Below are 27,879 nucleotides of genomic sequence, written 5' to 3' on the forward strand. Positions count from 1 at the left end.
TAGTATTGAGTTTTGAACAACAAGGAAGACGGTGTAGAGTCTTATAATGTTTACAATATGTCTTTTATGTGAGTTTTGCTGCACCGGTTCATCCTTGTGTTTGTTTCAAATAACTTTGCTAGCCTAAACCTTGTATCGAGAGGGAATACTTCTCATGCATCCAAAATCCTTGAGCCAACCACTATGCCATTTGTGTCCACCATACCTACCTACTACATGGTATTTCTCCGCCATTCCAAAGTAAATTGCTTGAGTGCTACCTTTAAATTTCCATCATTCGCCTTTGCAATATATAGCTCATGGGACAAAATAGCCTTAAAAACTATTGTGGTATTGAATATGTACTTATGCACTTTATCTCTTATTAAGTTGCTTGTTGTGCGATAACCATGTTCCTGGGGACGCCATCTACTCTTTGTTGAATATCATGTGAGTTGCTATGCATGTTCGTCTTGTCTGAAGTAAGGGCGGTTTTCACAATCAAATGGTTTGAGTATGCATACTGTTAGAGAAGAACATTGGGCCGCTAACTAAAGCCATGAATCATGGTGGAAGTTTCAGTTTGGACATAAAACCTCAATCTCTTATGAGAATATTAACTGTTGTTGAATGCTTAAGCATTAAAAGAGGAGTCCATTATCTCGTTGTCTATGTTGTCCCGGTATGGGTGTCTAAGTTGACGAATGATCAAAAGCGAGAAATCCAATGCGAACTTTCTCCTTAGACCCTTGTACAGGCGGCATAGAGGTACCCCTTTGTGACACTTGGTTGAAACATATGTTATGCAATGATAATCAGTGTTAACCCAAGCTAATTAGGACAAGGTGCGGGCACTACTAGTATACTATGCATGAGGCTTGCAACTTGTAAGATATAATTTACATGATACATATGCTTTATTACTACCGTTGACAAAATTGTTTCATGTTTTCAAAATAAAAGCTCTAGCACAAATATAGCAATCGATGCTTCCCTCTGCGAAGGGCCTTTCTTTTACTTTTATGTTGAGTCAGTTCACCTATTTCTCTCCATCTCAAGAAGCAAACACTTGCGTGAATTGTGCATTGATTCCTACATACTTGCATATTGTACTTGTTATATTACTTTACATTGACAACTATCCATGAGATATACATGTTATAAGTTGAAAGCAACCGCTGAAACTTAATCTTCCTTTGTGTTGTTTCAATACCTTTACTATGAATTTATTGCTTTATGAGTTAACTCTTATGCAAGACTTATTGATGCTTGTCTTGAAAGTACTATTCGTGAAAAGTCTTTGCTTTATGATTCATTTGTTTACTCATGTCATTACCATTGTTTTGATCGCTGCATTCATTACATATGCTTACAATAGTATGATCAAGGTTATGATGGCATGTCACTCTAGAAATTATCTTTGTTATCGTTTACCCGCTTCGGGACGAGCGAGAACTAAGCTTGGGGATGCTGATACGTCTCCGACGTATCGATAATTTCTTATGTTCCATGCCACATTATTGATGATATCTACATGTTTTATGCATACTTTATGTCATATTTATGCGTTTTCCGGAACTAACCTATTGACGAGATGCCGAAGTGCCGGTTCTCGTTTTCTGCTGTTTTTGGTTTCAGAAATCCTAGTAAGGAAATATTCTCGGAATTGGACGAAATCAACGCCCAGGGTCCTATTTTCACACGAAGCTTCCAGAAGACCGAAGGAGATACGAAGTGGGGCCACGAGGTGGCGCCACACTAAGGCGGCGCGGCCAGGCTAGGGCCCGCGCCGCCCGTTGTGTGGGTCCCTCGTGACTCCACCGACCTTGCCCTTCCGCCTACTTAAAGCCTCCGTCGCGAAAACCCTACCACGTTCGACGAAACCGAGAGAAAACCTTCCGGATCCGCCGCCATCGCGAAGCCAAGATCCGGGGGATAGGAGTCTCCGTTCCGGCACGCCGCCGGGACGGGGAAGTGCCCCGGAAGGCTTCTCCATCGACACCACCGCCATCTTCATCAACGCTGTCTGTCTCCCATGAGGAGGGAGTAGTTCTCCATCGAGGCTCGGGGTTGTACCGGTAGCTATGTGGTTCATCTCTCTCCTATGTACTTCAATACAATAATCTCATGAGCTGGCTTACATGATTGAGATTCATATGATGATGCTTGTAATCTAGATGTCATTATGCTAGTCAAGTGGATTTTACTTATGTGATCTCCGGAGACTCCTTGTCCCACGTGTGTAAAGGTGACGAGTGTGTGCACCGTGTGGGTCTCTTAGGCTATATTTCACGGAATACTTATTCACCGTTATGAATGGCATAGTGAAGTGCTTATTTATATCTCTTTATGATTGCAATGTGTTTTGTATCACAATTTGTCCGTGTGCTACTCTAGTGATGTTATTAAAGTAGTTTATTCCTCCTGCACGGTGTAATGGTGACGAGTGTGTGCATCGTGTAGTACTTGGCGTAGGCTATGATTGTGATCTCTTGTAGATTATGAAGTTAACTATTGCTATGATAGTATTGATGTGATCTATTCCTCCTTTCGTAGTGTGAAGGTGACGAGTGTGCATGCTATGTTAGTACTTGGTTTGGTTATGTTGATCTGTTATGCACTCTAAGGTTATTTAAATATGAACATTGAATATTGTGGAGCTTGTTAACTCCGGCATTGAGGGTTCGTGTAATCCTACACAGTTAGTGGTGTTCATCATCCAACAAGAGGGTGTAGAGTCTAGCATCTATCTATTTATTCTGTTATGTGATCAATGTTGAGAGTGTCCACTAGTGAAAGTATGATCCCTAGGCCTTGTTCCTAAATACTGCTATCGCTGCTTGTTTACTGTTTTACTGCATCTATACTTCCTGCAATTTTACTACCATCAACTGCACGCCAGCAAGCACTTTTCTGGCGCCGTTACTACTGCTCATATTCATTCATACCACTTGTATTTCACTATCTCTTCGCCGAACTAGTGCACCTATTAGGTGTGTTGGGGACACAAGAGACTTCTTGCTTTGTGGTTGCGGGGTTGCATGAGAGGGATATCTTTGACCTCTTCCTCCCTGAGTTCGATAAACCTTGGGTGATCCACTTAAGGGAAACTTGCTGCTGTTCTACAAACCTCTGCTCTTGGAGGCCCAACACTGTCTACAAGAATAGAAGCACCCGTAGACATCAGGCATCCCCAAGCTTAGATGCTTGAGTCTTCTTGAAATATGCAGGGATGAACCACGGGGGCATCCCCAAGCTTAAACTTTTCACTCTTCTTGATCATATTGTATCATCCTCCTCTCTTGATCCTTGAAAACTTCCTCCACACCAAACTCAAAACAAACTCATTAGAGGGTTAGTGCATAATCAAAATTCACATATTCAGAGGTGACATAATCATTCTTAACACTTCTGGACATTGCACAAAGCTACTGAAAGTTAATGGAACAAATAAATCCATCAAACATAGCAAAACAGGCAATGCGAAATTAAAGGCAGAATCTGTCAAAACAGAACAGTCCGTAAAGACGAATTTTTCTGGAGCACTTAACTTGCTCAGATGAAAAAGCTCAAATTGAATGAAAGTTGCGTACATATCTGAGGATCACGCACGTAAATTGGCAGATTTTTCTGAGTTACCTATAGACGGGGCTGCTCAATTTCGTGACAGTAAGAAATCTGTTTCTGTGCAGTAATCCAAATCTAGTATCAACCCTACTATCAAAGACTTTACTTGGCACAACAATGCAATAAAATAAAGATAAGGAGAGGTTGCTACAGTAGTAACAACTTCCAAGACTCAAATATAAAACAAAAGTGCAGAAGTAAAATAATGGGTTGTCTCCCATAAGCGCTTTTCTTTAACGCCTTTCAGCTAGGCGCAGAAAGTGTGAATCAAGTATTATCAAGAGATGAAGCATCAACATCATAATTTGTTCTAATAATAGAATCATAAGGTAACTTCATTCTCTTTCTAGGGAAGTGTTCCATACCTTTCTTGAGAGGAAATTGATACTTAATATTAATTTCCTTCATATCAATAATAGCACCAACAGTTCGAAGAAAAGGTCTTCCCAAAATAATGGGACAAGATGCATTGCATTCAATATCCAAGATAACAAAATCAACGGGGACAAGGTTATTGTTAACCGTAATGTGAACATTATCAATCCTCCCCAAAGGTTTCTTTATAGAACTATCAGCAAGATTAACATCCAAATAACAATTTTTCAATGGTGGCAAGTCAAGCATATTATAGATTTTCTTAGGCATAACAGAAATACTTGCACAAAGATCACATAAAGCATTACAATCAAAATCATTGACCTTCATCTTAATGATGGGCTCCCAACCATCTTCCAACTTCCTAGGAATAGAAGTTTCAAGTTTTAATTTTTCTTCTCTAACTTTAATGAGAGCATTTGTAATATGTTTTGTAAAGGCCAAATTTATAGCACTAGCATTAGGACTTCTAGCAAGTTTTTATAAGAACTTTATAACTTCAGAGATATGACAATCATCAAAATCTAAACCATTATGATCTACAGCAATGGGATCATTGTCCCCAATATTTTGAAAAATTTCAGCAGTTTTATCACAAACAGTTTCAGTAGTTTCAGCAGTTTCAGGCAGTTTTGCACGCTTTGCACTAGAAGTAGAAACATTGCCAAAACCAATTATTTTACCATTGATAGTAGGAGGTTTAGCAACATGTGAAGCATCAACATTACTAGTGGTGGTAATAGTCCAAACTTTAGCTACATTATTCTCTTTAGCTAGTTTTTCTTCTTTTTCTTCTCTTTCCCACCTAGCATGCAATTCAACCATCAATCTAATATTTTCATTAATTCAAACTTGGATGGCGTTTGCTGTAGCAAATGACTTAATATCTTTATCTTCATTAGGCATAACTTTCAATTTTAAAAGATCAACATCAGCAGCAAGACTATCAACCTTAGAAGCAAGAATATCAATTTTACGAAGCTTTTCCTCAACAGATTTGTTAAAAGCAGTTTGTGTACTAATAAATTCTTTAAGCATGACCTCAAGACCAGAGGGTACACTTCTATTATTGTTGTAAGAATTACCATAAGAATTACCATAACCATTACTATTATTAGAAGGATATGGCCTATAGTTGTTACCATAATTATTCCTATAAGCATTGTTGTTGAAATTATTACTTTTAATGAAGTTCACATCAACATGTTCTTCTTGGGCAACCAATGAAGCTAAATGAACATTATTTGGATCAACATTAGATCTACCGTTCACAAGCATAGACATAATAGCATCAATCTTATCACTCAAGGAGGAGGTTTCTTCAACACAATTTACCTTCTTACCTTGTGGAGCCCTTTCCGTGTGCCATTCAGAGTAATTAATCATCATATTATCAAGAAGATTTGTTGCCGCCCCCAAAGTAATGGACATAAAAGTACCTCCAGCAGCTGAATCCAATAGGTTCCGCGAAGAAAAATTCAATCCTGCATAAAAGGTTTGGATGATCATCCAAGTAGTTAGTCCATGGGTAGGGCAATTCTTTACCAAAGATTTCATTCTTTCCCATGCTTGGGCAACATGTTCATTATCCAATTGCTTAAAATTCATTATGCTACTTCTCAAAGATATAATTTTAGCGAGGAGGATAATATCTACCAATGAAAGCATCTTTACATTTAGTCCATGAATCAATACTATTCTTAGGCAAAGATAGCAACCAATCTTTAGCTCTTCCTCTTAAGGAGAAAGGAAACAATTTCAGTTTTATAATGTCACCATCTATATCCTTATACTTCTGCATTTCACAAAGTTCAACAAAATTATTAAGATGGGCAGCAGCATCATCAGAACTAACACCAGAAAATTGCTCTCTCATAACAAGATTTAGTAAAGCAGGTTTAATTTCATAGAATTCTGCTATAGTAGCAGGTGGAGCAGTAGGTGTGCATAGGAAATTATTATTATTTGTGCTAGTGAAGTCACACAACTTAGTGTTTTCAGGAGTACCCATTTTAGCAGTAGTAAACAAAGCAAACTAAATAAAGTAAATGCAAGTAAATAATTTTTTTTGTGTTTTTAATATTGAGAACGCAAACAAGACAAATGAAATAAAGTAAAGCAACTAATTTTTTTTGTGTTTTTGATATAAAGAAAGCAAACAAAATAGAAAATAAAATAAAGTAAAGCAAGACAATAACAAAGTAAAGAGATTGGATGTGAGAGACTCCCCTTGCAGCGTGTCTTGATCTCCCCGGCAACGGCGCCGGAAAAGAGCTTGATAACGCGTGAAGCACACGTCCGTTGGGAACCCCAAGAGGAAGGTGTGATGCGTACGGCAGCAAATTTTCCCTCGGTAAGAAACCAAGGTTTATCGAACCGAGTAGGAGTCAAGGGCCACGTGAAGGTCGTTGGTGACGGAGTGTAGTGCGGCGCAACACCGAGGATTCCGGCGCCAACGTGGAACCTGCACAACACAATCAAAATACTTTGCCCCAACGTAACAGTGAGGTTGTCAATCTCACCGGCTTGCTGTAAACAAAGGATTAAATGTATAGTGTGGAAAATGATGTTTGTTTGCGAAGAACAACAGAGAACAGAATTTGCAGTAGATTGTATTCAGATGTAAAAGAATGGACCGGGGTCCACAGTTCACTAGTGGTGTCTCTCCCATAAGATAAATAGCATGTTGGGTGAACAAATTACAGTTGGGCAATTGACAAATAAAGATGCACATACATATCATGATGATTACTATGAGATTTAATCAGGGCATTACGACAAAGTACATAGACCGCTATCCAGCATGCATCTATGCCTAAAAAGTCCACCTTCGGGTTAACATCCGCACCCCTTCCAGTATTAAGTTGCAAACAACGAGACAATTGCATTAAGTATGGTGCGTAATGTAATCAACACAAATATCCTTAGACAAAGCATTGATGTTTTATCCCTAGTGGCAACGAGCACATCCACAATCTTAGAACTTTACGTCCATCGTCTCGGATTCAATGGAGGCATGAACCCACTATCGAGCATAAATAGTCCCTCTTGGAGTCACAAGTATCAACTTGGCCGAGCCTCTACTAGCAACGGAGAGCATGCAAGAACATAAACAACATATATATGATAGATTGATAATCAACTTGACATAGTATTCAATATTCATCGGATCCCAACAAACATAACATGTAGCATTACAAATAGATGATCTTGATCATGATAGGCAGCTCACAAGATCTAACATGATAGCACAATGAGGAGAAGACAACCATCTAGCTACTGCTATGGACCCATAGTCCAAGGATGAACTACTCACACATCAATCCGGAGGCGGGCATGGTGATGTAGAGCCCTCCGGTGATGATTCCCCTCTCCGGCAGGGTGCTGGAGGCGATCTCCTGAATCCCCCGAGATGGGATTGGCGGCGGCGGCGTTTCTAGAAGTATTTCCGTATAGTGGCTCTCGGTAATAGGGTTTTCGCGACGGAGAGTTTAAGTAGGCGGAAGGGCAGAGTTGGAGGTGGCGCAGGGGCCCCACACCATAGGTCGGCGCGGGCCCCATGTAGGCCGCGCCGCCCTATGGTTACGGCCCCTCGTGGCCCCACATCGTATGCTATTCGGTTTTCTGGAAGCTCCGTGGAAATATAATACCCTGGGCGTTGATTTCGTCCAATTCCGAGAATATTTTCTTTGTAGGATTTCTGAAACAAAAAACAGCAGAAAACAGCAACTAGCGCTTCGGCATCTCATTAATAGGTTAGTGCCGGAAAATGCATAATAATGATGTAAAGTATGTATAAAACATGTGAGTATTGTCATAAAAGTAGCATGGAACATAAAAAATTATAGATACGTTTGAGACGTATCACACTACACTCCTCCACCAACAACCTTCACGTGGCCTTCATCTTCTACTGGTTCGATAACTTGGTTTCTTTCTGAGGGAAAACTTACTGTTGTGCGCATCACACCTTACTTTTGGGGTTCCCAACGGACGTGTGCATCACGCGCCATCAGGGGGTATGCGCTCCACTTCAAATCTGGAGGGGGGCAAACCTGAAACCTGGAGGGGTATGTGGACTTCTTTCTAAAGTCGGATGGCACGCGGGCACCTAACTACAGTTAGCGGCGGTGGCACAACTGGAGGAGGTGAGTTGGGCAAGTTGTGGGCCAGTGGAGAGAAAGATGATATGAATGAAATTGAGAAACAAGACTCAAACATGTTTCGTTGACTTAGCTCCGATAAATGGGACGAGGAGGACAGAGTGCTTTCGTGATCGAGACAAGAAATCGGACGCTCCAAAAAGTAATTGTGCAGTAGTTATAAAACAGCTAGCTCTTATTTAGGAAAAGTATTTTTTTAGGAGCCTATTTGTTACGTACAAAATCAATTTGTTGTACGCCCATCACAAAGAAAAAAAATTCTACTTCCCTATAGGATAAAAGAAAGTTTAAAAAAAATAATGAATTAGTGCTAGGAGGAACTAGACACTAAATGATATAGTAGAAGCGGGACCTCGGCGTGAGAATTCCAGAAATTCGCTCCTGACGGGATTCGAACTCTGGTCGTTGAGGTGCGCCACTGCGACCCCAACCACTGGGCTATGCCCACGTCCTCAGGATAAAAGAAAGTTTGTGCTACTGCATTTTATGGGCCAGCCCTGACAGACAGAGGGTCTGAGTATGATCTGCTACTACTATAAGACAATAATAATACTGAGTAACTAAGGGCATCTCCAACGGGGCGACGCAAACGGACGCTAAGCGACCATTTGCGTCCGTCCGACCCGAAAATGCGTCTGGTACCACCTCCAGCGGGGCGACGCATCGTGATCGTGCCGTTCGCGGCGACGCAAACTCGGCGCATATTTGCGCCTGGAATGCGTCGCAGCGGACGCTGCGCGGACGCACCAAGTGACCGCTCGCATCTCCACTGGGCCCGCCTGGCAGCGAGCCTGTATCGAGGGCATCGCTTTCGCGGCCATCGCTTGCGCTGTCAGCGCTTCCGCGTCTACGTCGCAGCCTTTGCCATCAATGTTGCGGCTGCCTCTTCTGCGCGCGCACTTGCGGGCGGCGGCTGGGCTTCTGCGCCGCCTTCAATGGCATCGTTTCCCACGCGCGGCCGGCCTTAAAAGTCCACCGGTATCGTTCCTCCATCGCCCACACCTCCACTCCCACCACCACAACCGCAACTCCATGGGGAAGAAGAAGAACGACTTCGAGGCGTCCGGTAGCGGCACCAAGAAGGAGGAGCTCTCGAACAGGGTGGCGCTGCCCGTCAGCGTGGAGAGGCTGATGCACACGCACTGGACGCCGTGCGAGCCTGGAGGGACGTGCACATGCCTAGTGGATGGCGGCTCAGCTACCGCCGGGTGCCCGTCCCTCCCGTGAATGCGCGCGAGCCAGATAGGAGCACCGAGATCCGACGAAGGAGGTAGTACCTGCCGCCGGACCTCCGCGCCGCTCCGGCGTACGCCATCGACTCCGACAGCTAGCGCACGTATCTCGTGTCCGAGAGAGATCGGAGGAGGATGGCGTGCTTCATGGGCGACATAGACTTTCCCTTCGACCGTCCACCGCCGCCTCATCCTCGAAGACAGCATGCGCCGACGCGTGCGCAGTACGACGACGACGATGACTACGGCGACGATGACTACATCGAGGCGCTGGCGTACCACAACGAGAAGGTCAAGGACGACAGCGACGACTACGTCGCGGTTGTCTTCCAGCAATGGCAGCTGGCCATGGCCGAGGGCCGCAAGTTTGAGTACCCGAACAACATGACGGACGACGAGTTCGCGAGGCTCGGCGTCCTCGTCTCGAAGAACGACCGACCTGTGCAGCCGCCGCTGCCTCGGTACGCCACCGGCATCATGCCGCCGAGCCTGTCGGAGGATGAAGCCCTACGATTGGCGCTACAGGACTCGGCCACGCCACAACCGCCGCCTCCACCTCCGCCGTACAACCCGCGGGGGACCCCACCTGAGCCCTGGGCTCCTCAACCTCCGCCACAGCCCTGGGCTCCTCCGCCACAGCCCTGGGCGCCTCCACCACTGCCCTGAGCGCCCGTACCTCTGCCACAACCACAGGACTGGGCTCCTCCACCTCTAGCACCGCCGGCGCGCCCGACGTACGTTCCACCGGTTCCCAACTGATCGTGGGTGGTACCGGAGCTCATCGTGCTCGACAACGACGAGGAGATGCAGTAGGCGTAGGCGTTTAGGGTTTTTTCCATGTGTTCAACTATGTAAATTATATTTTCATGTTATAAAAAATGGAAAATCGAGAAAAATATCTATCGTGCCGCTGGAGCCACCTCCGACGCAAACGAACGTGCGATCGATTTTGACCATTTCAACTGGAGCAAAAGGACGTGCGCGAACATGCGTCGCTCTGTTGAAGATGCCCTATAAACAAAATGCCGGATTAGAAGTATGGAGGGGAAACGAAGATACTGGCCCATTTGAAGACCAGCCTAAGAGCATCTCTAACAGAGCCCGTATTTGGCTGAACCGAAAAAACGGAGTTCAGTCTCCCGAAAAACGAATTGAGCGAGCATTTGGGCACGGCGCAGACTGTAAACACAAACCGAACTCGCGAAAATCAAACGATGCGGGAAAATTATCGACGGGGATTGCAGTCGATTTCATCCGATCAACCTTAATTCGATCATAATTCACACTAAATAGTGCCAAAATACAACCGCATTGGACCTAAATAAGTACTACGGGCCTAATTAGACTAGAAATTAAATTCCCCGGCGACTATCTCTGTCACCGGGCGGCGGCGGAGGGTTTTCGACGCCGCCGGTTGCTAAGCGGCGACGAGGGCCGCCGGCTCGATTGCCGCCGCGCGGAGGCTCCCCCGCAGAGCAGAGGCGGTCCGTCTGCATCGTCGTCGTCGCCGGCGGGGGGCAACAGCGGCAACGGCGGGCTGCACCCGCCGGCAGCGGGGGGCTCCTCCGCTTCCCCAACCGCGGGGACGACGACTTGCCCTTCCGGCGCCGGATCGGCCGCCGCCCCTACCCACGCGTGTTGCACGCGTCATTTAGGACGGCGGGGTGGTGGCCGTAGCGGCCGAGCGGCGTCCGATCGCCGGTGATTGCTCGTCGGAGCGGCGGCGGGAGAGGAGCGGCGGGGGGGGGGGGTTTTCGAGCGCTGATCTTCGCCGCCTGTTTCGGCCTGAATCCGTAAATCCGCCGGAAAAGTTCGGTCCGGCGGGATTTACAGGCTCGTGTTAGAGTTGCTCTAACAGGTCTCCGTGAGCACTCGAGCAGACCCGAACTTCCCTTCCCCAATTGGTGCTCGCGCATGCGCATGCGCCGGCCGCCGCGAACCTCGCCGCCGTTACAGAAATCTGGTACAGTAACAACTTCGACTGAACAGAAGCTTGACCAAACCTAGATTAGAGATCCACCCTCACCGCCACCGCCAGACGGAGAAAACCCCAGACGACTTCCTAAATTCGCGATCCCCAAACCCCGATCTGTCCCGCCGCCGCCGCCGCCGCCGCCGCCGCCGCCGCCGAGCACGATGTTCGATTTTGATACAGAAGCCATCCACAAGATCATGTCTCCCTCAGTCCGGCCCCCGCCGCTCCCGAGCCCCGACGCCGCGCCCGCCTGGGTCCTCCTCGAGCCGGTGGCGTACATCGCCGACCACACCAACGCCACCACGGCGGAGGCCTCCTCGAGCACGGGCCACACCGTCCGGCTCACCGTCTGCGTCACCGACCCGCTGGGCGTCTCCCACGTCTGCGTCCACTGCCCCGGCCTCAAGGACTCCGACTTCTGCGACAGGCCCACCGTCGACTGCTCCGACAAGGACTTCCTCATCCTCTCCGTCGTCTTCATCTTCGGCCCCCACGCCAAGCAGGGCCTCAAGGAGTACTTCATATACAAGGCCGGCCCCTGTCGCCCGGCCCTCCGCCTGCTCCCAGGTCCCTATCCGCGCGGCTTCAGGGGGTCCGGCATCGCCCTCATGCCCCGCGACGACGGCGCGCATTTTGTCCTGGCCGCCCTGGACTACTCATTCCAGTTCGACGATCGTTGGGTTTATGATCTCCATATATTCTCGTCCAGGACCTGGGCCTGGACCCGTAAGGTGCCGCAGGTGGAGATATCGTCTGAAGTCAGGAGTGGGGTGTCGATCATCACACCTTCCAAGGTGATTCAGCTCGGAGGCGGCACGGTGGGATGGGTTGATCTCTGGAAGGGGATTGCGGTCTGCAACGTGTTCGACGAAATGCCCGTGCTGCGGTTCATCCCAGTGCCCCAGCTGATGCCTGGACACATGGAGGGCTCCAAGTCATCGTGGCAGGTGCGCAACGTCTCCTACAGCAATGGTATGATCAAGTTTGTCGAGATAGAGAAACATGAGAGACATGGTCCTGATGAAAGGACGTTGGATGACATGGATACACTCTACGACTCAGACTGCTTGCCCAAGCCCAAAGTAATTGGCTGGAGGGCCATGACATGGTATAGAATGATTTCCTGGGACCATTGGCGCAAAGGGAGCATGGCTTATGACAAGGAAATCTCGGTTGACTGCCAAACACATTCAATGTTGTTCCCCGAGCCTAATGCCGGAGAGTTGACACTCAAGAACCTGCTAGCATCTTTCCCTGTCCTGACCTTGACCTGTGATCGCGATGATATTGTTTACATGTTGTGTCAAACAAAATCTGGCGACAAAAAATCATGGCTCATCAGTGTTGACCTGAAAAAGAAGATATTGGTCGAAGTGGCACCGTTTTCTCTCCAAGGATACTTCGCCCCGGCCCAACCTTCTGAATTGTCCATTTACCTGAACAGAGCTGCAGGTACTTCTACCAATGCTTGTTTGTAAATCATAGGATTTCTTCTTAACGACAGATTACTTTGTCGTTGCTCTTCTTCTTTTGTTAAGCAAGGTTCATTATTATGAGTACATTTGAGTATTGGAGACTGGAGATATGGTTTAGTGGTTCATCTTCTTGTCCACAGGTCTTGGTTGTCTGTCAAGGTGTTGACGAATAATGCAAAGTCAGTAGGGTTACAGGCTTATCATGTACTGATGAACAAATATAATTTCTGTTGCATTTTGAGCTACCTATGCAAATCAATTAATAAACACACTTATGCATCCTTGGTTTGTTGGTCTAAAGACCTCCTTATGCACAATATTTATTTGATTACTTTTTTTTCTGTGTGTTGTTGTTGAGCTTAGCACCAGGTCTGCATAGCCATCATGCTAGCTCGGTGAAACTCATGTAAAGAATGTGTTGGAATCCAACTTTACCCACAGGTGTGGTTGGTGTGGTTCTTACATTTGACATATTTAGGATACCAATTGACCAAACTAGAGATATCATTATACGAATGTTCACTGCAAGGTGATGACAGCCAGCAGTTGTGGCCCAAAAGGCTATAGCTATAAGTGTACTAATATAGTATTGCTAGCTACCGAGTAAGGTTATCAAGTTGGCGTTTAAAGCGCCAAGCCCATTAAACATCCAAAGTATTCAATCAGTTACTGAATCTCTGAGAAGCTCTCCAGGTTGTTAAGTTCAATCCTAGTTGTATATGGCGTTGGGATCTTCTGGCTCCCCAGTCAGATCAGCAAACAAAGCCCATTCCACCATAATACCTATTCGCATTTTGGACAGGGCAATCTGGTAGACATGGGTGCCACTGCACTGTAATAAAATTTTCATGTGACTACCAAGCCACCCATGGTATAATTTGGACTAAAGATTGCCTCGCTAAATGAGGTCTCCAGCACAATGATGATTGGTCAGTGTGCTCCTATGCCACTGAAGATGCTTATACCCTTTTCGCTGGATGTTCTGTGGTGAACATCATCTGGAGTTTGATATTCCAGTGGCCTAAACTAGTCGGGGGTCGCGTATATATGTTCATCAGCATGGCCATCTTCTGCCAGCTCCAGTGTTCATACAAGCAAAAAAAGAAAGAATGAAGTGTAGATTTCACATCATATGTATGTTGGTGAATTGATGACACCCTCTAATGAAAACACACTCTAATGTATCTTGGTCTGATTTACACCTTCCGGACATACAATACCATAGAAAACACCCCTTAGTCGGGTTTTGAATTGACGTGGTGTAGATTTAGGTGCTTTTAAGCCAAGTAGATGACAATTAGGTCTTTGATCTTAGATTCCGTTGAGGGGCCTTGTGCTCACCCGTTTATGGCTCCTGGATGTGAAAGGAGTGCTAGGATAAAAAGCAGCTGGGCTGATGACATTGCACATAGGGAAGCAACAAACTTGCATTGGTGAGGAGAGAAGTAACGGGTATCACTGATGGCCACCGCCATTCCTGAGCATGTCCTCCTTGGGGTAGAAGGCTTCACATACTCGAGAGCGAGAGCCCTGACGCCTTCCCCATCAAGATTGTGTCAGGTATCAATGTTTGGCCAAAAAGAGGAAAAACATAAAGACAAAACAACCTGAATATATGTCATGTGAGCTTGAGAACTGCCTAAATGGGTGTTTAATCCGGTTTTGTAGATTTGAGGGTGTAAAACAAACGAAATTACACGTTTAGGGATTAGCTCTGCTCCGGTACATTTCGCGATGAAGAGTTCTTTACGATGGAACTATTTCTCTCAATTCTTATGAATGTTTTGTTGGGAGCTATTTATCTCCATTTTTTTAAATGTTTTGTTGTGTTCAAGAGCCTTGTTGTACTAAATCGTTTTTTTGGGCAAGCCATGCTTAACTTTATTGATTAACAACGTTTGTAGAGGTTGATACAAAAGTAGGTTGTTGAATCAACCACAAATGTCAGCCTGCATCTAGACCTAAAGCATGATGTTGGGGGGATGACCCCCGGTATGCCAAAGGCATGCCAAAACCGGATGGTTTAGGCCATCATGATACCGGTTTAATATTTATACCGGAGCACGGAGTTAAGACTTTGGCTAAGTGAAGCTAAGCCGGTATCCCCAGGAGGGGTATACCGGAACCGGATAGAGAAGACACCGGGCTACCGGTAAGAAGCACACTGTAGCACGTCGGCAGGACTGGTCAAAGATTCTCTTCAGAGCTAGAGGACAAGAATGAGCTAAGCAAAGTAGCTTTAAACGAAGCCCTGACGATAAAGAAGAGGATGACGCTGAAAGAAGCCGGAGGACGTCAGCCTCCCTGATTAAAGAAGACCCCGGTGTCATCTATGATTAAAGTAACTTTGTAAAGTAGTTTGTCTAGTCAAAGATGCCATTAGGGTTTCTTCCTCTGTAAGCCACCCTCTCCCCTATATAAGGAGAGGGGGCACGCCCCATACGCGGGCATGTGAGTCCTTGTATTCAGAAACCTGTAACCTTGTTGTTCATGGAATAGACAAGATCTAGAACGGGGTTCGTCCTTGTGTCTCTCTTCTTCTACCTCTGGCCTAGGCCAAGTTCTTCCTTGTGTCTCTCTTCTTCTACCTCTGGCCTAGGCCAAGTTCTTGAGGAAAGCACCCGAAAGTTCATCCTACCTGATCACAAACCCTCCCCCGAATCCTCTAGCGTCCATTCGACCCCAACTTAAGCCATCCTATGGCATCTTGGCGCCCACCGTGGGGCATGAAGTGGCGCTTGCTGGAGTTCACATTCGGGCGGGCATCCTCGACGTCGCCGGCCAGCGGACCGTGTCTGCGCTGGTGCAGCGCATCTACTCCATGGATTTCATCAACGACAACGCGGGATGCTTCGCCAACGGCGGCATCTTCCCCAAGAACGGCCGCATCATCGAGTTCGGCAGCCACCGCGTCTACTTCGGCACTGTCCCTGTGCGCCAGCGCCTCTCGCCGGTGCTGGTGGCGCCGGATCCGCCAAGGTGGCTCTGCGCTGGTCGCGCCGCCGGCAGCGTCGAGGTAATGATGGCTGGTGCGGCTGACGCAGGCAAGGAGGCTGTGGAAGAAGGTACCGGTCGCGCGGCATCGACCCGTGCGGCCAAACCACCGCTGGAGCGTTGGGTTTATGATCTCCATATATTCTCGTCCAGGACCTGGGCCTGGACCCGTAAGGTGCCACAGGTGGAGATATCGTCTGAAGTCAGGAGTGGGGTGTCGATCATCACACCTTCCAAGGTGATTCAGCTCGGAGGCGGCATGGTGGGATTCGTTGATCTTATGAAGGGGATTGCGGTCTGCAACGTGTTCGACGAAATGCCCGTGCTGCGGTTCATCCCATTGCCCCAGCTGATGCCTGGCCACATGGAGGGCTCCAAGTCATCCAGGGCGATTCGGAACGTCTCCTTCTGCAATGGTATGATCAAGTTTGTCGAGGTAGAGAAACATGAGAGACATGATGCTGATGAAAGGTCGTTGGATGACATGGACACCCTATACGACTCAGACTGCTTGCCGAAGACCAAAGTAATTGGCTGGAGGGCCATGACATGGCACAGAATGATATCTTGGGACCACTGGCGCAAAGGGAGCATGGCTTATGACAAGGAGATCTCGGTTGAGGGCCAAAGACATTCTATGTTGTTGCCAGAGGTGATGGACAATAATGCAGGAGAGTTGCCACTCAAGAACCTGCTAGCAGCGTTCCCTGTCCCGACCCTGACCTGTGATTGCGATGATATTTTTTACATGTTGTGTCAAACAAAATCTGGCGACAAAAAGTCATGGCTGATCAGTGTTGACCTGAAAAAGAAGATATTAGTCGAATTGGCACCGTTTTCTCTCCAAGGATATTTCGACCCAGCCCAACCTTCTGAGTTGTCCAATTACCTGAGCATAGGTCCAGGTACGTATACCAACGATTGTTTGTAGACCATACGATTTGTTCTTGACGACAAAATACTTTGTTGTTGTTCTTTTGTTAATCAAGGTTTATTACTATGAGTCTATGAGTACATTTGAGTATTGGAGACTGGAGATATGGTGTACTGGTTCATCTCTTTGTCCACCTGTCTGGGTTGTATGTCAATGGCGTTAATGAATAATGCAAAGTTAGTATAGTTACACGATTAGTATTATCTACTGATGAACAAATATTTATGAACAAATATATCAGGTACCTATAGGTGTTGCCGCGGGCGTTAGTGACGGTGAACACTAGCTGGCATGTCACGCCACGCCCGCCCTTCTCGGGGTACTGCTCGACGTCGGACAAGCCTGTGCAGGTCAACCTCACGTTCTGGTTTAGGCTCTACACCAGCGCCGCGAACTGTCCCGGTGTAAGCCCACGGAGGTCCAACCGGAACACCGCCGGCGGCTTTCTTGAACCCCAGCGCTGGCAACCACCGGTGGCTTTTCGAACCCCAACGCCGATGCAGAGATGTCACCGGTGGCTTCTCGAACTCCAACACCAACGTCAGATGTAAACACAGGGTACATTTTTTAATAATGAAGCTGCCAACAAATAAGACGCATAACCTGTAAGGTCAATACATAAGGGAATTGCATTGGAGTTCTTGGGTGCCACACCCTCCATGTCTATTGTCGACATCTGTTCTGGGTCCATCATGTACACGATGTAATCTGTAGGTATAGTTCTCTGCATTGGGCGTTTCTATTGCCGTATCCCACCTCCGTTCCGTACCCTGCCGGCCCACTGCGCCACAGACCTGTAATTATGTATCGGTACACAAATGTCCATCCAGCCGTTGGGTAGAGCTCTCTTATCCCGCACTCCATCTTCTTCATTACTCCATCTTTTTCATTACTCTATTTGTTCATCCACGGCTCCACACTCTCTGTTCTTCGTCGATAAAACCCCTTGTTCATCTATACATTTGTGCACAGTCCTAGCAAGTTTGGCACACCGAGTGCGGATTCTCTAAATATCACCATGTCCCCCTCCAACATCTCGAGCGGAGCGGACGCATCATCAGCACCGTCGTTCAGTTTGCTACACTCCCTTTGATGAGGTGCATGTATCACAGCGATGGCAATGTCGAGTGGTGGGTGTCGAAGACCAAGGAGAATCCTAGCAAGCATTTTTTTTTACAAATGTGAACACGAGTGGGTAAGCATCCTTGCACCGGCCAATCTCCCATTATTGAACCACCCAGATTCTCCTTGGTCTTCGCCAACCTTTGCTGATTTTGGTGTCTAATACAAGACCTGCAATTTCTGGTGATGGGAGGAAGACTACCTGAGCTCATTCTTCTTCTTGCCTTCGCCAACCTTGCTGAGCTTCTCTTCATCATGCAGAGGATCGTGTGATGATAAGAGGATGCTTAGTATCCGTTGACGAGTCATGATGAGATCGCCGAAACACCATCTACCTAGTATCTATACATTGCTTTAGCTTAGTATTAATCCCTTGTAATCTCTAAGTACTTCTGTTCCGACCTTCGTCCGTACGTTGTGTACTCTGGTTTATCCTGATTAAGTGTTCTATGTACCAAGATTACCAAAGCGGCATTTAAATACAACACCATGCGTAGCTATTTGCCAACAACAGGAGTGGATATTGAGCTACACGCCTTGACATATATGTAAATTTTCTTTGAACTCCCAAGAAATTGGATTGAAGATCTAATCTATCGTTCGCCGGAGCATAGGTGGGAGGAGGAGAAGGGCAACCTGATTTTAGGATTCATGTATCCTCATAAATGCCACCACAAGATTCACTGTAGTTGGCCGGCTGAATAGGTAGAGACTCGCGTATTTATTTGTGTTCTGAGTAGATGGATTCCGAGAGAGATTTTCTTTACTTTTCCTTTGCACCATCTCAAAGCAATAATGAACGGTAGATCTATAGGGATGGGGAGCACCCATGAGCCAAAAGTTCGTGTTGCAATACATATAATTAACTAGTATAAAACAAAAAGGCTAGTATAAAACAAAAATGCTGTAAGCTCATAACCTGAAATGCCCTTCACAAACCTAACCTAGAAACAAATCATACAAGCACTCCGCTAGCTACACAACACAACATTTTAGTGTTCAACCAAAATAAAGAATACACGTACGCTTCAAAAAATGAAACTGACTGTATTCTTTTTTCTTAGCAAGACTTCAAAACACATTCATTCATCCGTTATGGGTCTTAGTACGGTAATAAAAAAACTTTATTTTCCAAATAGGCACACATGCTCAAAGCAAGACCTCGGACAAACCCAATAGAGAAGCAAATAGTGTGAAGAAAACAAACTCCGTCGGATGAAGTTTCTTGGACGCAGTCTCTCGAAAGTGCTCATAGGAGTAGGTTGTGCGTGTGTGCGGTCATAGAGGTGAGTGTATGTGCATATATGTGAGCATCTACGTCTGTATCGTGTTTCACAAAAAAAAGCATACAAGTGCCTAAATTATGACTAAAAAAGATAGCCTATCTTGATGGATGCCAGAAAATAAATACTTGAACTGCAAAAAGAAGAAAACAAGATCCTGGTGAAAAGAATTCAATAAATGAATACAAACACTTGGACTAAATGAAAAAAATACATGTGTGGACAAAGGTCTGCACATTGATATTCCATGTAGAACGCAACAAGCATCCACTCTTAGATCTCCCCTCCGGTCTATGGCAAAAGTATCCTTAAATCAATCTTGAAATCTTCCGCCATATTCTCATTTTTCGTTAAAAATGAAGAAAGAGCCATTGAAATGTTGCTGAAGACACAGAGATTGAAGAAAGAAGCATCAAAAACTGAAGATAGTTAATGCAAATAAAGATCGAGAATAAACATAAATATTAAGAGTTAGCAAAGAGTCCACAAAGAGTGAGATAATGAAGAGGGTGAGTCCTAGGGAAAGAAGCACTAAAAACTGATAAATGAGTTAGTGGAGAGTTGTTGGATACTGAGAGACTCAAGAGTGAGCGGCAATTGAAGAACGGGAAAGTAAAGACTGAAGAAGGACTGATGAACCTAACAATAGAAAATAAAAACCTTGAGGAATGAAGTACTAAAAAATGATGAACTTAACAAAGATAGAACATGATCTAAAAATATATATTGATTGAATACCAAAAAGTGAAAACTGAGGATATACACAGATGACATGACTAAAAGAAAACAACTGAAAAACTAAGTTACTGAGTGAAATGCCGAAAAATAAGTGGCTGAATTGATGAGAGCCCGAAGAAAATAGACTGCAACTGAATAAAAAAAATACTAAACAAAGAGAGACTGAAAACTGAGGCTAATTGAGAAACTAAGCCACTAAAAATCTAAGAGACTGGAAGACTAATAAAAGTAACTGAGAATAAGAATTGGAAAACTCATGATTGAAAACTAAGGACAAAGAAATAGACTGAATACTGAAACATATGACTAAAGACTAAGGAAAGAATGAGAAACTACAAAGGCAAAATGAAAAGATTGAATAAGGAAAAAATAGAGATCTAGAAAATAAAGAAAGAGATAGTTGAAATAAAAATCGAGAAAGTTAGAACAACGTAATTAAGCAACTTTGACAAATCATTCAGGACATCGTCAACCATGATTGCATTCCTTTCTCTTCTCTGTGTACACATTCACTCTTGCATTCAGCTTGTAGTTGAAGTGGTAACTGACATGTGTAGATAAACTGTGTGTGAGGACTAAAACAAAGTAGATCAACAGATGAGAAAATTCTAGTTGACCAAAAAAATGAGGAAATTTCACTTACTCCTCACATCCTGGAATCTGGTATTTTGTCAGCTTCTTGAAGAAGTTCACAATTTTATTCATGTTGTACAACCTACACAATGCAAATAGACATTAATAGGAGAAGTGCAAATAGACAGAAGTCAGTAAAAACAAACAAACGGACAAATAAGATCCAGATGAGAGCATAATAAAATCGGCAAAGAGTTGAATCTAATCAGGATGCAACAAGAAAACTAAGTGTTACCCCATAGTTGAAATAAGAAATACTTCCCATATACACAATTATTAGAGGGACTAGTTACTAATGACCAAGAGAATGAATTACATGAGTACAATATACGAAATACTTTGAAGTGAAGAAACAAATACGGAGACCGAAAGACAGAAAAAAGGCTTGTATAAGCTTCATATCATGGTTGTATATGTAAAATGGCAATACCATAGATACTCTACAAAAATAAAATGTAAAAGTGCTCCTCTAATGCTGAAGCCATATGTCCGCAACATGTTGTCGATGACCTAGATCTTAGTTGTGCCAAAAGCTAATCAACACAGTTTGTCGCACCAAAATTCACAAATGCTTCAAAACTAGTCGCAGACAAACCTCTCGATGAGGTCATAACAATCATCTCCTCATTGGTGAGGAGCTAGCAGTGCAAGGCCTCCTAAGAAAAGATCCGGTCCAAAAAACACTACAAATATAACATGTCTAGATTATTAGGAGTGCATTTAAACTCAGAATTGCAAGTTACGGGGTCCTACAAATTCAAGAACATAAAGGGGAAAATTTTCATTTCAGGTGACTGAGTAAAATGTTCATATAAAAATCTTCAAAAACAGATCACTACTATTATCATCATCACCCAAGAACAAAACAAAAAGATAAAGAACACAATGAACACGTGAATAAAATATGACCTCACAGTTTAGAACGGTAGATTAATCCAACTCAAGTAAACTTAAGCAATCAAACTTTTAGTACTACTAGAGGTGAGTAGCTTCACTTTGGGTGCATACATACCGTTTATGTCATATGATCCGTCCAGCACGAGACCAATAGCTAGCTAGCCGCTAGTGCAACTGATTACACAAACATCCATGAAGGACTATTACAAGACCACGAGAATTCACATGACAAGAAACTAACAATTAAATGAAGGATTTATACCTTTTCCAATGGCAGAAACACATTGACAAATATAGTTGGGAGCAGCAGCAGTCTCACGCTAACCTGCAGCTAGGCCGGGGCAGGGTTGCCTCTCAGGTTGTCAGTCTGGGTAGCCGAGAGGCCTAATCTACACGGCACGTGAGCTGGCGGTGCCTCTGGTCGTCGGAGGCAAGAGAGAGTGCATCTGTAAGTGGACACTGGCAAGTTGAGTAGCTCCTCACACTCGATCTCACGTCCTCCTATAGTAAGCCAACCGTGTGGCTGCTGCAAATTGGACACGAGTATGTCGGTAAGGCTGGCCAGGAGATAGGGAACAACGAGGAGGATCGGCCGGCACTGAGCCGCTCGCGGTTGCTGCCAGCCCCGCAATCCCAAGGACGTAGATGTCTATGAGGTCCGAAGCCTACTGGCCGGAAGCATCTGCTTAGGGCGCTCCATCCGGTGCCGTGTGACTCTCACATGATGCCGTGCCACCCTTAGCACACAGTCATCTATGTGAGGCCGGAGAAAGAAGTCCACATAACCCCCCCAGGTTTCAGCTTTCGGACAGACAACCCCCTAGGTTTCAGGTGGAACACTTAACTCTAGGTTCTATTTTACCATCTAAACTGCCTCTATAGGCGGTTTCAGCCCAGTTTAGCAGTTTGAAGTAGCGGCATTGCTCCGGTTCGGTCGCACCTCGTCCGATCGCACCTGGTCCGGTCGCACCAACGCGAAGCTTCCTCTGCTTCTCCTTCCTGTCGATGCGCCCTTCCTCCGCTTCGCCGTGCTGGTCTGCTGGTCTGCTTCTCTTTCCCGTCGATGCTCTGATTATCAGCGTCGCCTTCTGCTGATTTGAGGGCGGTCCTTGAACCAGTCGAGGTGCGTTCCCCTCCCCCCAAAAAAAAGATACTATTTTCCCTCTTTCGAGGACTCAAGGATGGACGGACTGAGAGAGCACGGGCTTGACGCCGAGTCGATTTGGGGATGAAAATTGGGGGCTTGGATTTGGGGTAGTTTCTAGGGTTCGTTCTGCTTGTTTCGCCTGCCTATCGTGTGGGATTTATAGTTTAGATTATGTTGGACCGAAAAACCCATGGGTTTTGACAGTTCAGTGCCGTGAAGGGGAAGGACGAGGAGCAGTGGCAAATCCAAGACCATCGAAGTCGTGCTCGATCATGGTACTTAATTTGCGGTTGTACTTTTGTTTGTGCTGCATTGATTCTACAACTTTGTTTGTCTGAAGTGGATATATGAGACTATTATGTATCCAACTGCAGTATGTTTTGGTATTCAGGTGATTAGGAGGAACTATTTTGCGTGTTTCTGTGTTACACCATTAGATATCAAGATGTAGATGGTGAAGAGGGTGCTTTCCTGTGTTGCACTGAAAAAAGGACCCCTGATGTCCTTTGCTCATCATTTCAGTTGTAAGACATCAGAGAATAGATGGTAGTGTGCTTGGGCTACTTTTTTTCTGTGGCTGGGATATGTATATGATGGCTGGGATATTTTCTATGTCACACTTGGGCTACATTTTCTTTTGTGTTGTACATGCAAATTTTCTAGAGACTATATTTTTGGCTTGACTATGTACTGGACTTGCAAATTTTTCTTTGCCTGGGAGATTTTCTATGTCACACTTGAGCTATTTTTCTTGTGCCATATGGGTTGTACCAAAATTTGCATTGTTCTTCTCTTTTTTGTAGAGAGTTTATGCGTTCGATTTCATCATCGTGGGAAGTTGGAATATGTTGGGAATGATTGGCAACACATCGGTGGAAGGAGTAGCTTCTCAATAGTGTCAGTTTCCAAGTTGTCACTGAGACAATTGAAGAGGCACTTGTCTGATCATGTCAGTATTTCATATGAAGATTTGCAGGCGACACGGTTGTCTTGGCGACTAATTGCTAGGAAGCACAATTGCAACTGTTTGTGTAGTCTGGATGACAATACAACAGTGAACTCAATGGCTAGGTAGGCCACTAGAGTTGTTGATGGTTATGTCGACATCTATGCAAAGTTGCCAGACAATGCCACATTTGACAGTTCGGAAGAAGAAAATGGAGTTGATCACCAAGAAGTTGCACATGGACACCATCCAATTGATCGTGGGCATCATCAAGTAGAGAATCAAGTAGAGCATCAGGTTGAGCATCAACTTGAGCATGAGCATCATCAACGTGAGCATCAACATGAGCACCAAACCGTAGGAATTTCAGAAATGGTCATTGAAGCAGAGAATGTAGAGCAAAGGATATCAATAAAATTGCTATTTGTGAGGGCACCAATTAAGGGAAAAGGCAGGGAAAATATAAAGAGCAGTGCACATGGAGAAGAAGATTGTGGAGAGAGCTCAAAGAGTACAATGGTGTTCATGAAGTAGATAGTGATGATAGGAGTGCAATGATGATGAGGCAATCTGTTACCGACAACAAGCACTGGAGTTGAAGAATAGAGTGAGATGAAAAATGTTGGGAGAGGATGAGGTGAAAACAACAAAGGTTCCTGAAGAATTCATTGTTCCAGAAAATGTGAAGCCAGATCAAGATGATGGTAGTGAGTGCTTCGAAAACGAAGATGAATTGTCATATGATGAAGAAAGTGATGGAGATCGAAGGAAATGTGAGAACAAGGAGGACAAAACATAGAGTGTATGATGAGAGTGCAAATGTGAAAGAGTTTTTGCTTGGGCAGGCTTTCCATGATAACAGAGAATTCACACAAGCTGTAGTAAATTATGGATTAAAGCATTCCCATCACTTATTATTTCCAAAGGTTGAGAGAAACAGAGTGTCGGCAATATGCAGTTGGCCGTCTTGCAAATGGAGAATTTACGGATCACTTGTTCCCAATAGGTCACAATGGTTCACTGTGGGTGTGTACAACAATGTACATACTTGCTTACAAATAAGGGACAACAGACTGGTTACTAGTACAGTAATTGCAGAGAAATATTTCAGAGAGATCAAAGATAACCCTGGTTGGAAAATAGAGAAGATGCAGGAGGTTGTGTTAGAAGACTTGTTAGCTGATGTCAGTGCATCCAAATGCAAACGAGCAAAGAAGCTAGTGATGGAGAGGATTGTTGATTCAACAAATGGAGAATTTTCCTGAGTGTTTGACTACCATCTTGAACTAGTCAGAAGCAACCCTAGAAGCACAGTGACAGTTACTCTAAATCATGATGTGACTAACAAACCAGTGTTTGAAAAGATGTATGTCTGCCTTGATGGTTGCAAAAGAGGGTTTCTAGCTGGCTGTAGAAGAATTGTTGGGTTTGATGGTTGTTTCCTAAAAGGTGCAGTAAGTAGGCAACTCTTGTATGCAATTGGCAGAGATCCAAACAACCAAATGTATCCAATTACATGGGCTAGAGTTGAGGGAGAAAATCATGACAACTGGTATTGCTTTTTGTCACTCCTTCAAAAAGACATACAAATAAATAACCAAGGTGATGGATGGGATATCATTTCTGATCAGCAGAAGGGCCTTATTAAGACAGTTAGTGAGATAATCCCAGAGGAAGAACACAGAAAATGTGCAAGGCATATTTATGCAAATTGGAGAAAATTGCACCGAGACAAGATATTTTCTAGAAATTGTTTGGGCTTGTGCTAAATCATGTGATAAGATCTAGTTCAAATACAACAAGGCCAAGCTAGCACACAAGACAACCCAGGGTGCAAAGGATAGATGAAAACTGCTCCTAAACATTAGTGTAGAGCATTTTTTTAGGCTTGGTTCCTACTGTGATTCTGTCGAAAATGATATGTGTGAGTCATTCAACAACGCAATCATGAGATCGAGATTTTATCCAATTATTTCTTCCATGGAAATCATCAGGAGAAAGGTGATGGCTAGAATTGCAGAGAATAAGGAAAATTCAAAAGTATGGTCTGGTACAATATGCCCTACATATTCAAGAAACTGAAGTTGAATGTGAAAAGATCAAACATCTGCCAAGTTTTGTACAATGGCACTAAAGGATTTGAAGTAACGGAAGGGACTTGGAGAAGGTTCGTTGTTAACTTGGAGAGACAAACATGCAACTGCAGATATTGGGATCTATCTTGTTTTCCATGTTGCTATGCTATAAGTGCTATCTACACTGTACACAAGAACTTGGATGGTTACATTGCTCCTTGTTACATGATAGATGTGTATGACCAGGTAGATAGCCATGTATTGGAACCAGTAGAGGGAAAGGAGAGCTGGCCAGTAGCTACAAATCCTAGGCCTTTCCCACCGGTTAAAATGAAAATGCCAGGAAGGCCTAAGACAGAGAGAAAGAAGGGAAGAGCAGGAGAAGCCTAAAGGCAACAAATTATCAATAAAAGGCTGCATTCAAAGATTCTCAATGTGTGGATCTGAAAACCATAACAAAAGAAAGTGCAATGGTAATCCAGATGTTGTGACTGAATGTGCGCAACAGAAGAAAGCATCCAAATGAAGTAGCAAAAAAAATAGATAAAGCACCAACCCAGTTAGGAATTCTTCAACTATTTATTTTGTCATTCAATAATGCATAAAATTTTCTTCTACTTCTCTGACTCATACAATGTTTGTTATAGGAAGCTAGCTCTTCTGCTCAGCAAAAGCATGCGCAACAGCAACAGAAACATATGCTCTATGTCGAGAAGAAAAGTATTGCCAAGAACTAAGCTCCAGGACGTGCCTAGCAGCAAGCTCGAGGACATGCCCAACATCAAGCTCTGGTACGCGTCCAACCAAGGCAGCAACATAGGCCTTTTGTTCCACCAAATAAGAAGCAAAAGAGATCATATGATGGAGCTGGACAATCAAGTTCTCAATCAATTGATGGAGCTAGTCAATCTTCTGCCAATGTGCAAATTTGAAGAATTCAAACAATTCCAATGTCTGAGGTAGTGACAGAATCTGTGCCAAAACGCGGGAGGTTGAAGTGGTACTTATGTGGCAATGAAGGTGGACATGGACAAGAGTAGTCAATTTCCAATTTTGTCACCTTTTTGGTCTCAATTTTGTCACTAGTGTCAAATTGAAGTTCTATGATAGGTCACTTTGTGATATATGACAGTGAACTTTTATTGTAGTGTATATATGTCCTCAGATTTAGTGTACAAATGCACTCAAATTGTTGTGATCATTCTATATAGGCTCCCACATTTGAGCCATAAAAGCACCCGATTGTAGCCAATATGTTGTTTAAAATTTCTCATGCTTCAACCCGTAGAACACTCTCACTGTTATATGCGGTAAAGAGCATCTCAATTTCTTATTCTTATTGTCATCCAGATAAGAGGTTCAGCAACAGGTTGAAGATTACAGGTTCAGTACATTACAACATTACACACATGAGATATCCATACAAGCATACCCACATAACAAGTTCATTTCTGAAATTCCCCTTCTTCTCTAAAATTGTAGCTTGCTCTCTGGACATAAGAGCATCATGCATCACATCGTTGTACTACATGCAATCTTCAGTTCTAAAAATCTAAACTTTTCAGTTTCTTCTTCACTGCCCGCCTTCCTCGACCATGTGAAGCTTGAGATTCAGAGGGTAAGGGGTCGAGATTCAGCATCCGGGCGAGATTCAGCAGCGAGGCGCGACCCCTCCATCTTCCTCTGCCCCGAAGACATCCTCAGCGGCGTGCGTCGGTGATGGCGTGTAACTCACACGTTCGTTGGGAACCCCAAGAGGAAGGTATGATGCGCACAGTAGCAAGTTTTCCCTCAGAAAGAAACCAAGGTTTAATCGAACCAGTAGGAGCCAAGAAGCACGTTGAAGGTTGATGGTGGCGAAATGTGATGCGGCGCAACACCGGGGATTCGGCGCCAACGTGGAACTCGCACAACACAACCCAAGTACTTTGTCCCAACGAAACAGTGAGGTTGTCAATCTCACCGGCTTGCTTGTAACAAAGGATTAAGCGTATCGAGTGGAAGATGTTTGCAAAGAAAACGAGTAAACAAGTATTGCGATAAATTGTATGCTATGTAAAGAATAGGACCGGGGTCCACGAGTTCACTAGAGGTGTCTCTCCCATAAGATAAAAGCATGTTGGGTGAACAAATTACAGTCGGGCAATTGACAAATAGAGAAGGGCATAACAATGCATGTACATGATATGATAAATATAGTGAGATTTAATTGGGCATTACGACAAAGTACATAGACCGCCATCCAACTGCATCTATGCCTAAAAAGTCCACCTTCGAGGTTATC

General features: G+C 44.6%; 2 protein-coding genes across 2 annotated transcripts; both read left to right on the forward strand.

Annotated features, from left to right (window-relative positions):
• Window positions 1–11,497: 11,497 nt before the first annotated feature.
• Window positions 11,498–13,105, forward strand: LOC124695971. Its single transcript, XM_047228767.1, has one exon. The coding sequence runs from the start codon at window positions 11,513–11,515 to the stop codon at window positions 12,827–12,829; it is 1,317 nt and encodes a 438-aa protein (XP_047084723.1). The 5' UTR covers window positions 11,498–11,512; the 3' UTR covers window positions 12,830–13,105.
• Window positions 13,106–15,848: 2,743 nt separating this feature from the next.
• LOC124694800 lies at window positions 15,849–27,315 on the forward strand. Its single transcript, XM_047227743.1, has 4 exons — window positions 15,849–16,725; window positions 17,469–17,550; window positions 26,243–26,386; window positions 27,138–27,315. The coding sequence occupies exons 1-4, from the start codon at window positions 15,849–15,851 to the stop codon at window positions 27,313–27,315; spliced, it is 1,281 nt and encodes a 426-aa protein (XP_047083699.1).
• Window positions 27,316–27,879: the final 564 nt, after the last annotated feature.

The sequence above is a fragment of the Lolium rigidum genome, chromosome 3 (genome assembly GCF_022539505.1).
Source record: "Lolium rigidum isolate FL_2022 chromosome 3, APGP_CSIRO_Lrig_0.1, whole genome shotgun sequence".
In the NCBI taxonomy this organism is placed as follows: Eukaryota; Viridiplantae; Streptophyta; class Magnoliopsida; order Poales; family Poaceae; genus Lolium; species Lolium rigidum.